The sequence below is a fragment of the Fistularia commersonii genome, chromosome 8 (genome assembly GCF_037954325.1).
Source record: "Fistularia commersonii isolate RoL2024-O1a breed Wild chromosome 8, RoL_Fcom_v1.0, whole genome shotgun sequence".
Classification (NCBI taxonomy): domain Eukaryota; kingdom Metazoa; phylum Chordata; class Actinopteri; order Syngnathiformes; family Fistulariidae; genus Fistularia; species Fistularia commersonii.
In genome coordinates, this window is record NC_141291.1 from 8,610,758 (window position 1) to 8,623,162 (window position 12,405).

Sequence of the window (12,405 nt, forward strand, 5' to 3'; positions counted from 1 at the left end):
AATCCTGAAGAAACACTGAAGCTGGACACAAACGGGGGACTTTTGTCCCCTCGGGTGGCTGTTTGTCACTTCTAGATGCAGATCGGGGCCGCGTCGGTACACAAATCAGATTTGATCTTTAGACTGTCCGCAAACACACACACACACGCACACGCAGGGGAAAAAAAAAAAAAAAAAAAGGCTCTTAAAACAGAAAACAAACAAAGAAGAGCGATAAACCGGGGTGAGGGCGGGAGGAGCCGCAGCAGGTTCACAGCCGACAAAGAGATTAGAAGGTGGAGAGGAAAGAGACGGCGAGCACCGGGCCGAGCAGGCGCCGCTGTCACTCTGGACGGGGGGGGGGGGGGAGGGGGGGGTTCGGCCGGCGGGGGGCCGGGTGGCGGTGGGTGTCACGGCGACAGGGAGGGGTCTCCAAACGGGAAGGGGATAAAACGACATATGGTTGGGGCGTCCGGCTCACGTGCCGCTGTCACCCCCCTTCTTTTTTCCCCTCCGTAAGCCGGACAATAACAGCCTACACACACACACACACACACACACACACACCGGGGCAGAGGTCTGGCTACTTGGGAGCTCTTTAAGAACAGATAGTTTCCCCTGAATCGACAGAGAACAAGCGGAACCCGACGCTATTATCTGACTCCACTTGGGCCCCGGAGGTTAGGGGCCGGACAGCCGGTCAAATCTGCCATGTGGATGGAAATCTGAGAATGCGCTGGCATCTACTGGGCGGGAGAGGGTCGGGGGGGGGATAGAGGGGCCAAACTTATCCCCAAACCGCTCTAAACATATCGGTCTGCCGGTCGTCACACTTGGGCTTCCACTCACTGAAACCCTGAAGTCTAATAAAAGCAGAGAACGTTATCAGGAGATAACGTTTGGACATCTTCGAGATATTCATCCATTCATTTATTATCTGCACCGCTTATGGCTTAGTTGAGAGCAACTATATGGTTGTATGTTTCTATTTAAGAGCATGTGAAAGGTTGTAGGCCTCTGTATGATGTATAAACAAGGGAGTGAATGGCTGTCGGTCTGGGGTTGTATGTCTTTATATGATGAAACGGTGAATAGTTGTGTCTCTACATGACGTGTCCGTGAGAGGGTGAATAGTCGCCATACGCGGCCTTGTGACTGACGGGTCCAGGGTGGAACCGCCTCTCGCCCAATGACGGACCCCGTGAACCCGACTGCAGAATAAGCAGCATCCGTATCCAAATGAATGAATGAACCGACCGATCGTCGCATTTACGACGATTCCCCCCATGTGACCAAACGGAAAGTCTCCGTGTTTTCCCTCCCCCTTTTCAATCAGCGAACTGGACGTCTCCCCTCCGTGTCCGGCATCAGATATTTCTTATTGTTCGTCAGCCATCCTGGTTAGAGCCCGTCCCGTCTTACTCCCCCCTGCGGTTTTCGGGGTTTTCAGACGTCTGTCTCGAGACTCGTGCCTGCACGCAAAACAAACCGAAGGTGAACGGAAAGTCAACAGCGGCGCACACATCACTGAAAAACACATTAAGTTTTAATGCCGGCAAGAGAAATAAATAAGTAAATAAATAAACCGCATCCCTGTTACTCCTAATAATCCGCAGAGCGCGCCGCGTGGATGTTTTTTGTGGAGAAACTCTTTGGCGTTTGAATAAAAAGTGATCATGGCAAGGTCTGGGGATTATTCAGAGTGAGGAGCGCATTGTGCACGGAAAGACAAGTGGTTTTTCATATCTTTTTTTATTCTCACCGCTAATTTCTCAATGTTTCACGGCTCGGCGCCGCCAGCCGCAACGCCGCCGGTGTAGATTTGTAATTACATGTTTCTTTCTTCTTTTTTTTTTTTTTTTTTTAAAGAAGAAAAAAAAAATCCACCGAGGTGGAACGATTTCATCCGCCACGGCGAAAACATACAGATGACAACGACCGGGCATCTCTCGACGCCCCGCTGACCTCCACGCTCGCCAGTCAGGGGGAGGAAGAGCAGATAATGAGGGAGAAAGAGGAAGAACCCACCCAAACGCCACCTCCACAACAAACACGCCGGTGGGAGGCGAGACCACCGCGACCTTCAGTGACCTCAACAATGTTCGCACATGCCGGGCTTCCATCGGCGACCTCCGGATGCGCCAAAACGCATCAGAAACTTGTCTCGCCGCCGTCGAATCCCCCCTCGCCGACCCGAAGGATAAATATTTCTCCACAAGTATAATCTGCCACAAGTTTTCTAACAAGACTTTTCCATCTTGAAATGTGGAGGGGGGATTGAAAGGAGGAGGAGAATAAGCAGAGGGAAACATTTGGCTTGGAGCGGCCGCAGCCTCATCAAGGTTAATTGGTCTGCTGAGAGGACGCGCTCATCGGCCTCATCAATCAACCGCTCCATTGTTGCCTAAAGTCTGTCTCCGTGTGCAGGGATCCTGCACCAAAGCCCCGCCGATGACCGCTCCTGTCAAAGACACAATAGCTCTTCTTCGCTCACTCTATAAATCCACCCGCTGGGGTTCGACGCCCCGGCGGCGGCGCTGATTAAAACGGAGTTAAATCTAAAAAGTGCAACTTTTTCACGCTGGTTTTCGCGATTATCCGGGTCTCCGGGCTTATTAAGATCACCAAACAAACTCTTTGACCTTCCCCGCGCCCTCAATGCCGAAGCCATGCCGAGTTCGGACGGTCACTTCATCAACAGTTGCTAAGGGGGGGAGAAGAACGGCGAGATTTAAGGTGAATTATGAATGAAATCCCGTCCCGAAAGCTGCAGGTTGACATGCGGGATCTGGATTAAGGCTCATTTACGCCGAGGTACGCAGATTTCGCAATTTTCACATCGTCGCGGTCGTTCGACAAGGCGTCCGCTAGGCGGCGGCGCAGAGTTCAAGTTCACTTCCGGGTTCCGTCGCACGTGAACAGAGAATTCGTCTCCCTGGTTTTACCCACGCCGTACTGTCTCGCTCGTCTCCGGTCGAGCGGTACCGCTACGTCGGCCATGTTTGGCTACGCATCTGCGAGCGCCGCAACAACGTACGGGATAATGCGGGGAATGGAGCGAAGGCTCGGTCCTCTGCGTGTTTACGTCAGCGATGCTAAACCGAATCAGAGCGCAGCGACGTGGGTAGAAACGTAGAAGAAAGCTACCGATCTCAAGGACTTTGATGGACCGGTCGCGGTCGCTCTCGGATACGTGGGGGTTCTATTGATAGATAAAATCAAATAAGAAGGAATGTGACGCGTTAGTTTGATCAGAGGCGACCAAAATGACAGGATGTGAAAAAGAACAGGAGGAGAAGACGGCGATGCTTCGAGAACCAGGAAAACAAATACATGGAGCCTTCATGGAGAGCATTGGTTGTTTTGGGGAGCACAAAAACACAAAATGACCTGAAGCCCCCGTGGTGTGAGAGAACCAGGCCTTTTTCCATGTGCGAGAAGGTGCACGGACCTCCTCGCACAGCTGGGAGAAACAGAATGTCATTGTCCGAGCCCTCTGTTTCTATCGGAAAACTTCCGCGTCAAAGCGGTTTTACGCTGCCGGTGCATCTTGACAACATCGTGAACGCGACACTCGGCGGTCGCTCTGCTTTTTCCAGCCGCTCTGGAGTCAAACTGCAGCGCCGCTGGAGATCTGGAGCGGCAGACGCATCCACGGCGGCGTGAAGACGATATCGTCCACCTGATTTTTCCGCCCGTCTGACCGGGCTTCTCGTCATTGAAAACGAACACGTATCAATTATCATGACTGTCGCTCCTCTATAATGAAATTCGCCTCGGCCACTTCGGCCGTTGTGACGTTTATTCTCTTTACATTCAATGTATTTGTTCGGTTCAGAGACCGGCGTTCAATATATATAGACGGGATTTGGCGTTCATTCATTCGTTTTCTAGATTTATAGGGTTCATCTTGGACCGGTGGATCCCAGGGCAGAAAGAGACACCGTTCACCTTCTCATTCCCACCTCTGGGCGACTCAGGGTCTCCAATGAACCTCCTGCATGTGTTTTGACCGTCGGAGGAACCCGGAGGAACCCGGACCAGACACGGGGAGAACGTGGAGACTCCACACACAATCCAACCAGGGACCTTCTCGGACCGCTTGTAACCGGAGGCTGGAGATCCGATCGTAGAGTTTGTCCACACCTGGATCGGCCCGAATGTCAAAGTCACATCTGTTGAAACTTTAACTCGAGTCCGTGAGAGGACTTCTGGGGCTCCGCCAGTCGCCCTAACAAAGCCCGGGCGCGCTCCGCTGTCAGCGGGGGTTACGGCAACAGCCGCCTAACCTCTTCGCCACCAGCAACACTTGACCTGACATTTCACGCCGGCGACACATGAATGGGCCGATTGTTCCTCGCCGATGCCCGGGACCGTTTGCGCTCACTACGTCCGATTATCTGGTGACCTTCCAGGTTCAAATCCTCCCAGGCGGCGGACGGCACGCCGCCTGGAAGGCTACTCTGAGCGTGTTGTTGTGAGTGGATTCGTCATCCGACCCCCCCCCCCCCCCTTCCTCTGTCTGTGACTCCCAGGGAAGCATGCTCAGTATGCTAGCCAAAGGGGGAGCTGGCTGCATTCAGCCGCCGCCGCCGCCGCCGCCGCCGCCGCTCAGCCTTCCCATCTACAATTATCCATTTTGATGTGAGAAATCGCCTGCTCCTCATCCTTCTCCAGATCCATCCATCCATCCATCCACGCTGCTCCACTTCCCGTCCTCTCTGGTCTAACAGGCTGGGATCCGGGGAGGAGGAGGAGGAGGAGGAGGAGGAGGAGGAGGAGGAGGGAGGAGGGGGGCTGGAAATAACCTTCACATGGCCAGCTATCTCTCACACACAGAGCGCCGCCGCTGCCGCTGCTGCTGCTGTGCCGATTCATGCACACACACACACACACTCACACACATACGCGCAAGCGTGCACACACACACACACACACACATGCATGCCAGAGCCCAGCTCCCTTCACGGGAATGACGGACAGCGCCACTCACCACTCCATGGACCAGGAACTCAAACAGTTTGCTCTTGGTGGCTTTCCTGGCTCCCCCCGCCGTCTCCTCCGTAGCCATTTGCTCCGTCCCCTCTGCTCACCCTGCTATGTCTCCCCTCTCCTTCTTTTGTCTTTCCCTCTCCCTTCACCCAGCCTCCTATTCCCCTCCCCTGCTCCACTTTCCTTCTCTTTGTGCTCTCCTTTTCAGCACTGCCTGTCCCTGACTCTCCTTCTCTCTCTCTCTCTCTCTCTCCCTCCCTCTCTCTCTTCCCTCCCTCTCCCACTATTTTGAATGTGGAGCAGCCCTGCCGAGTCTCTCAGTGTGTCTCGCTCACTTTTTAGTTGAGCTGCCTTTCAGGAGCCCGGAATGTCGCTTAAAGGGGGGTGGCGGCGGCGGTGGCGGCGGCGGCGGCGGCGGGGGTTTGCTGTACGGGGGTCTGGCAGGGGGGTTTCAGCCAGCCCACTCTGCCTCTCCCCCGCACAGCTGTTGCATTCCATTGGTAGATAAGGACAAGCGGAGCGTTGAGGCTGCGGCTCCATCAGAACGGGGGGTCTGCCGGGCCCTTCCGCCGCCGCAGATTCCCCCCCCCCCCCGCCGCGACCGACCCGGGGGCCACGGTCGGAACACGGAGCTCCGCGTCCGGGCTCATTCTCCAAAAAAAAAAAAAAAAAAAAATTTGGCTCTTAAAGGGGCCACGCTGCATGTCATTAATACACGTGCACGTGTGGAGACGGTGATTATCTTCTAATTGAACGCAGTTGGTTTCGCCGAGGGTTGGAGGGCAAAGAGCTAATGTGCTTACGGGCCACTTGACCGCGCCGGGGGGGAGGAAGGGGGATTCGCTTCCTGCGTTTCAGCGCTGGCCTTTGTCAGAGTGCATTCACGGGTTAGGAGCGTTTCCTCCTCTTGCCTCATTAGCCGCACCTCCGGGGCCGGAGGCTGCGTGCACGCTGTGCACCCGAGGTGGGAGGGTAACTGAAAAAAACCAACAGGCCGGCCGTGCCCCCCCCGGACGCTGGACTCTGTTCTCATTCCTTAAACCTTTCCTTTCAGAATGCAGGAATGCAGCCTCTCCGGCCCGAAAACAGCGGAAAACGTTGATAACCCGTTCAAGGACGGACGCATCCGAAGACCCGGCGGTGGTCTTTGGGTCGAGATCCCGTTGGACATCCCGGATTATGACTGTTTCACGCGTCCAGTTGCTCTTTCCCAAACCCCCCCCCCGCCGCCCCTCTGCCGCCGCCGCCTGGCAGCCGTCACATCTACAGGGTTGAAATATTCATGAGGGGATTTGAATGACAAAGGAGGTGAGATTCAAAAGGGGCCTGGCTTTTGACACACGGAGGCAAACTGTCAGCGCGGAAAACGCCAGGAAAAGTGTCAGAAAAGGGGTTTTAAAGTCGAATTAAAAATATCCTCCGACTCGCAGCCGTCGGCGGGGTTGTTAATAATAAACAGCGGCAAGGTGGGAGACGCGTCCTTCAATCATGGCATTGGAACGTTACGTAACAAACGGATTGCGGCGCCGCCTTTAAGAAGCGCCGTGCCGTCCTCATAGCTGTGTGGACAGCTGGTTAGTCGGGATGTGACCCGCAGACCAAAGGTCACGACCTTCTCAGCGACGCGACGTTCGTCAGGGGCGTCCAAAGAGATGCCTCGGAAGCGGCGGAAAGCGAGCGTCGGGGAAACCGCGCGGTCGCGACGTTTATCCTTCAAACTTCCTTCGCCCTCAATTATTAGAATGACTTTTTTGCCGAAGCGGACGCCGGCCCTCCCTTTTTCCAGCCGGCAGCCTGTCGGCGACACCTACAGTCGGGACGGCTGCACTGCAGGTGCCGTTTATTCAGCGCCGGAAGCTTCGAGGAACGACCGGGGACCCGAAGCTCGGGGGTGAAACGTCTTCGCTCTACCTGCCGTCTGTCAGCCGTCAAAAGAAGCGACCGTCGACGCGGTCGATCAACCTTGAAAATACCGCAGAGGAAAACACCACCGACGGCTGCGAGTAAATCAGTCACGCGCCAGCACAAGGGTGCGCGTTGCGATTTCTTCCTCGGGCTTAAAGCTAAACATTACGCGTCCCGACCGTGCAAATATAGACACGGAGGCAAATCCCTGTTTCTCCAGCAACGGCAAGTGGGAGTCCGGCGATAACAAAGGGATCCGTCGGCTCAGAACCTCGAGCGGAGGAGTACCCCCTTGCAGGACCCCCACCGTCTCCCTCACCAAAGCCAGTCAGTCTCACCAAATGGTAATGTCCCAGAGAGAAGCAGCCGGGGTAGAGGGGGCGGACAGGGGGTAAGGGAGCAGCAGCGGTTGTAATTAGCGACCAACAGGGGGAGCAAACAGCCGGCCCTCCGGGTGTCGCTCATTTGGACAGAAAGTCCGGGCCTCGATTCGGCCACTTCGTTTTCTCCGGACGACAGTGACGGCCGATGGGACGCGGCGATACGGTGTTTCAATATTCAGATGTCTCGGTCGCACATGCGGGAATGCGTGTGGCCTCCTCTGAGCGTCACCTAGCGCGCGTTCTGTAATCTGTCATGTCGTCATTTGGCCACAAGAGTGCGGTGCAGAGCACGCGGTGAAAAAAACGTGGTACAATCGGGGCCGCTTTGTTAATTGGGAATCAATAAACCTCATCGATCGATCAGAGGATGAAAGCGGTGTCCTGCGCTTTTTGCAGAAAAGAAATAATTGCGACCGCCAAATTATTACAAAGTATCTGGCACTCTCTCCTTTGTTGACAATTTCACAATGAGATCATTTTAATACTGTATTAAAATGTGTTTTTTTTGGAAGCGTTTCCTTTTTTTTCCATAAATGTCCATTTCGCAAAGTCACCCTGAGGATTTGGAGGTTCCGCCTTGGTGGTGTGAAAACATATCTAGAACATGCATGCATGCTAAAGCAAATATTCAAAAGAGCCCCCGCAGAGACCCCTGCACGGACGCAAATATATTTCTATAATTTTCCAGAGGCATGGAATATGAAGTTCATTATCGGCCAGCAGACTCCGGTTTATTGACTTAGGCCTGACCGTGTCTCCCGGCCGTGCACAACAACCAAGCGCAATTCGAGAAAAAACAAATAAATCCACACCGAGGCGAGGAGGGGAAAAGACGAGGAGCGCGAAAGAAGACGAATGCGGAGCCGCACGAACGTACCTTGTCGGTTTACATACCAGAGAAGGCCGACCTGCACTCGTCAGTGTTATTGTCCCTGACAGATGGGGCGCACTAGGGGGAACACGGGCCGCACCGAGGACTCCCTCCCGCTGCCTGGCCCCTCTCTTTCCCTTTTTCTTCGGTTTAAAAAAAAAAAAAAAGAAAAAAAAAAAAAGCAGACAAAACACAGCGGCTTCCGGAGACCCCCGACCGGAGACCCGCACCTTTTCGGCCGAGACGGATTCGGCCCGAGCGCCGCCCGGGACACGCTTCCGCCGGCCGCGAGTACGTAACGGGGAGAAGCGAACCCTCCCGCGTCGGATGGAAATTACAGTCTGCTGATATCTTGCGGTCGGTGAGATTTTTCACAACGAGAGGCGAGGAAGTAGGTTGCACGGAGCCACAGTGCCCCTGTGGATATTTTTGTTCTGACGGTTTGCTAAGCTTCTAAGCTAAGACGCTCCAGATAAAGACCGGAGGGTGGACCTGGTGTTTAAGGCCGAGTGGACCGGAGTATGAAAACAAGGCGTTTTTTTTTTTTTTTTTTTTTGTGGGATAAAATAAGCCCATCTGCCCCGCAGCAGACACGCAGCCAGCCTGAAGAACTACCTGCTTCGGGGCATTTCCTGTTTGTTGTAGTCATGACAACGGGATAATCTGCCTCGCTTCGAAATCTCGCAGCCAATCGGGCGAGGGCACCGCAGACTGCAGTGACTTGAAAACTGGAGCAGCGGCTGGTGAACCGAGGGGAGAGAGCGAGAGCCAAAGAGAAACCCACCCTCCTCCTCCTCCTCCTCCTCCTCTTCCTCCTCTTCCTCCCCCCCGGTTGGGGAAGGAGGCCCCGGGCCTCGGTCGGGATCGGCTTTCACGCAGATATCCGGGGGAAAACAATCTCTCTCGGCCGGAGCTGCGGGAACAAAGCCACCAGGTATAAATCCGAGGGGACGAAAAACAAACCTGACATTCCTCCCGCTCAACCTCGGCCTCGCCTGCGTGTCCGGCGCACCGTCGGCCCGAAGGCGGAGGCTCTGGAGAGATGAAAATCCGGCTCGGCGGGGGACTGGGGGGGGGGAGAGACCGTCGGCGAAAAAATGCAGGATGCGGCCGCCGTCAGCTCGGCCCCGGACACCGACCGCTTAAACCAAGTTAGAAACGGCAAAGAAATAAAAACAACCGGGTGAAGGTGTCGTTGAAAACCTTCACGGTTGGATTTTAATCTGATAAAACAAGCAGGTGAAAGACAATCCGACAACCCCTCAAGAGGAGTGAATATATATTCTTCAGCGACGGCCATCGATTTTGGAGATTATATGGATTTACGATGAGAAAACGGCAACAACGGGAGATTTTTCCGAGCGCGTGTCGTCAACACGCCGCGGCGCGGTATTGAGTGTCGGCATCTAAATGGGTCAACTGGCTGCTCGGTGAACCGTGGCGCCATTCGGACCCGGATAGTTTGTCGCGGAATCGAGAGCGACGGAGGGAAAACACACCGCGGGTGCTTCTGTGGCACAATTCAACAACACCACATCGGACCCGGGAGGGAGAGGACAAATGTGACCGGCTTCCGATGCGAGCTAGAAATCTATGATCTCCCTGTGAGACGACAAAAAAGGCAGAACTCGGGTTCAAACGCCGGATTCGCGGCGATGGCGGCGGTGCCGACCTTGACCGCCGGGAGCGACCGGGGGGATTCGGTCCCTCGCTCGAGCCACGTACAAAGGAGGAGCCGGGGAACTGACGCCCCTGTCGAAACCGGAGATTTCTCAACGCAAGATTACCTAACCCTGCATCCGGGCGAGGTGGAGTCTGACGGTGCTCCCGATTGACAATACACCCGGCAGGTAATTGGCTCTTCGGTGTTGCTTAGCAACAAATATACAGGCAACTGCTGGTCCTTGGGTCCTGCAGATGCTTGTTGGTGAAACTTCCAATTATCACCCTGGGGCAGGTGGTTCAGAGCTGCAGAGAGGGCGGAGGAGAAGCTGATGGGTTCCCATTTCAGGAAGGAAAGTGGGAAATATGGGTCGACAACCAGCGTGGCGGGCTATCTCGGCCGACGCTGGGCTCACAGGGACACATATAGAGACGGACAACCATTCACCCTCCCATTCAGGCATCTCGGAAATTCGGGGTCTCCAATGATACTCCTGCATGTATTTGGACTGTGGGAGGAACCCCGAGGAACCCCACGCAGACACGGGGAGAACGTGGAGACTCGTGCACATGGAGTGCGCTGAGCAGAAGCGCTAACCGCTGCGCCGCCCTGTTTTAATGTTTCAATACGAAATTGAAATTGAGATGTCAGGTGTTTAAAGGCTCTCCATCCAAGTCAGGGAAGTGTGGAAATCTGTCGGATGGAGCTGACGTGCAGAAGGAACACCTCCAGGAGGGAATCGTGAGGATTGGTCTTTGTATAAAAAGCTAAACGTGATTCCAGAGTACCAGCCCGGCTGCTTTTCCTCTTCTTGGCTTCAGGTTTGAGGCTACAGAACACATAATCGTCCTCTCTGTCGGCAGGTCATAAAACCTTCCGGTCTTAGAAACGTTTCGAGTAAACTCTTCTGCCGCTATTTCGTTCCGATCGAGAGTTTTCTCTTGATTTTCGTCGGGAGCGCAATTCCGGGGGGTGACGAGCAGCCACTGAGCTGGCGCATTCCTTCCCAGCTAAAAAGGGAAGTGCTCTATTGTCCATTTATCCATGCACGGCGCGCCGAGCACAAAGCCGGGGGAACATTTAATTTGGGTGACCTGCTATACAGGAGACAAAGCCAAACTTGTGCGGCTTCCCAGCTCGACAGCAGTGAGAAACTCCGGGGCCGGAAAACGGGAATTTGGCGAGACTCCACCGGACGGGGTAAATAGGAATAACTGGTATGGGGGATGGGGTTCCGCACGGCGTCCCCTAAAAAGCCAGGTCAAGCATTCGGCGGGCAGATCGAACTGAGCCGAGCGTCGGCTCCTCGCGTGCTAAAAGCTCCGGGAACATCCACGCCTGCAGGTTCCAACCCAGCTATTTCAGACCGAGGCGTCGGCGGATGGGATGGAGCGCGCTGCCCGCGGACGCTACACCGACACGACCGTCCGCTGAGATCTGGCAGAGCGCACGCTTCGCGCGGAGGGGAGGGGGAGCGTGACGGGAATCACTAATGAAATCTAAAAATATTTCTTCGGAGGTATTAATTCCGGGGCGCTCATCTGCGGGCCGGACCCGGAATTAATACCTCCGAAATGCACGATGAACTTGTCGACAACGTGTTGAGGGTTATATTCCCCCCTGAACCTCCCTAAAACCCTCCCTCCAACCCCCCCAAAACCCTAAAATCAACCACATGCTGACTGCAAGTTTTCAGACCTCTCAGGAGCCGCCGTGGTTTGGGTGCTGTTAACGCAGCGCCGGCAAAAATGTGATGATGGAAGAATTATTGAAATGGAGGGAGATTTTGTGTGTGTGTGTGTGTGTGTGTGTGTCTAACTGAATGTGAGGAGCCGAAGGACGTGGAAGTTCAGCCGTAACATCGTCAAAACTCAAAAAGAAAGAAAGAAATGAAGTTCTTCTTCTCTGGGCTGCTGCCTTCAGGGGTCACCACAGCCAATCATCTGCCTCCTTCTTCTGTCAAGCCATCTTATTCCGTGTCCTCTTTCCTTCTTTCTGGACCGTTCACCCTTGGTAAAGTCCTAAACATGTCTTCATCCCTCTCCTTTCCAGCTCAGACCTCTACCTCTAGGTCTTCCTCCACCTGCTCTCGGCACAAATCACAACATCATCTGCAAACAGACGCCGCGGCGAATCATCTCTCTCCTCCTTCTTCTTCTCTCACAGCGACTCACGTCCACGTCATCTGCAAACACCACAGTCCATAAGTTCAGTCACTACGTCCGTTAATAATCCATGAGCAGCCGGAAGGAGAGGTTAGGGGCCAATATTCCATCTATTTTTAATAGTCTGCCTTGTCTGTTGGGTAATGCGACCAAAGCAGCGCTTTAGCTTAGCTTAGCAAGAAAAGACTGGAAACTTTGGACGATATGAAGGACTTTGGACGCCCAGTAGTTTTGAGGATTTTTGAACCCTTGAATGTGTTACTTTAAACAGCGTCGTCTTAGGGATTGCAAGGAGCAGAGGGCAGCAAGGGCAGACCCGTACCTTAAAAAGCCTCATTCATTCATCACCTTTTTTGGTTTATTTCGTACTCAGAGTTGCTGGTGGGCCGGAGCTTATCCCGGCTGTGACTGGACGAGAGCCGGGGTTTAACCGTGAACTGGTTACCA

The 12,405-nt window shown here is 54.2% G+C and overlaps 1 protein-coding gene across 11 annotated transcripts in view; it reads right to left on the reverse strand.

Annotated features, from left to right (window-relative positions):
- The window catches only part of smarcd3b (SWI/SNF related BAF chromatin remodeling complex subunit D3b), a 41,188-nt gene that overhangs the window by 24,638 nt on the left and 4,145 nt on the right, over positions 1 to 12,405 (reverse strand). For 2 of the 11 annotated variants that reach the window (XM_086150955.1, XM_086150954.1), the window contains exon 1: positions 4,973 to 5,192. The exons of 3 other annotated variants lie outside the window; for them this stretch is intronic. In XM_086150955.1, coding sequence (XP_086007081.1) covers positions 4,973 to 5,050 — 78 coding nt within the window. In that variant the 5' untranslated portion in view covers positions 5,051 to 5,192. Of the gene's footprint in view, positions 1 to 4,972; positions 5,193 to 8,136; positions 8,506 to 12,405 lie in introns of those variants that run through there. 6 more of the 11 variants (XM_086150960.1, XM_086150959.1, XM_086150957.1 and 3 more) reach the window with 5 other exon arrangements.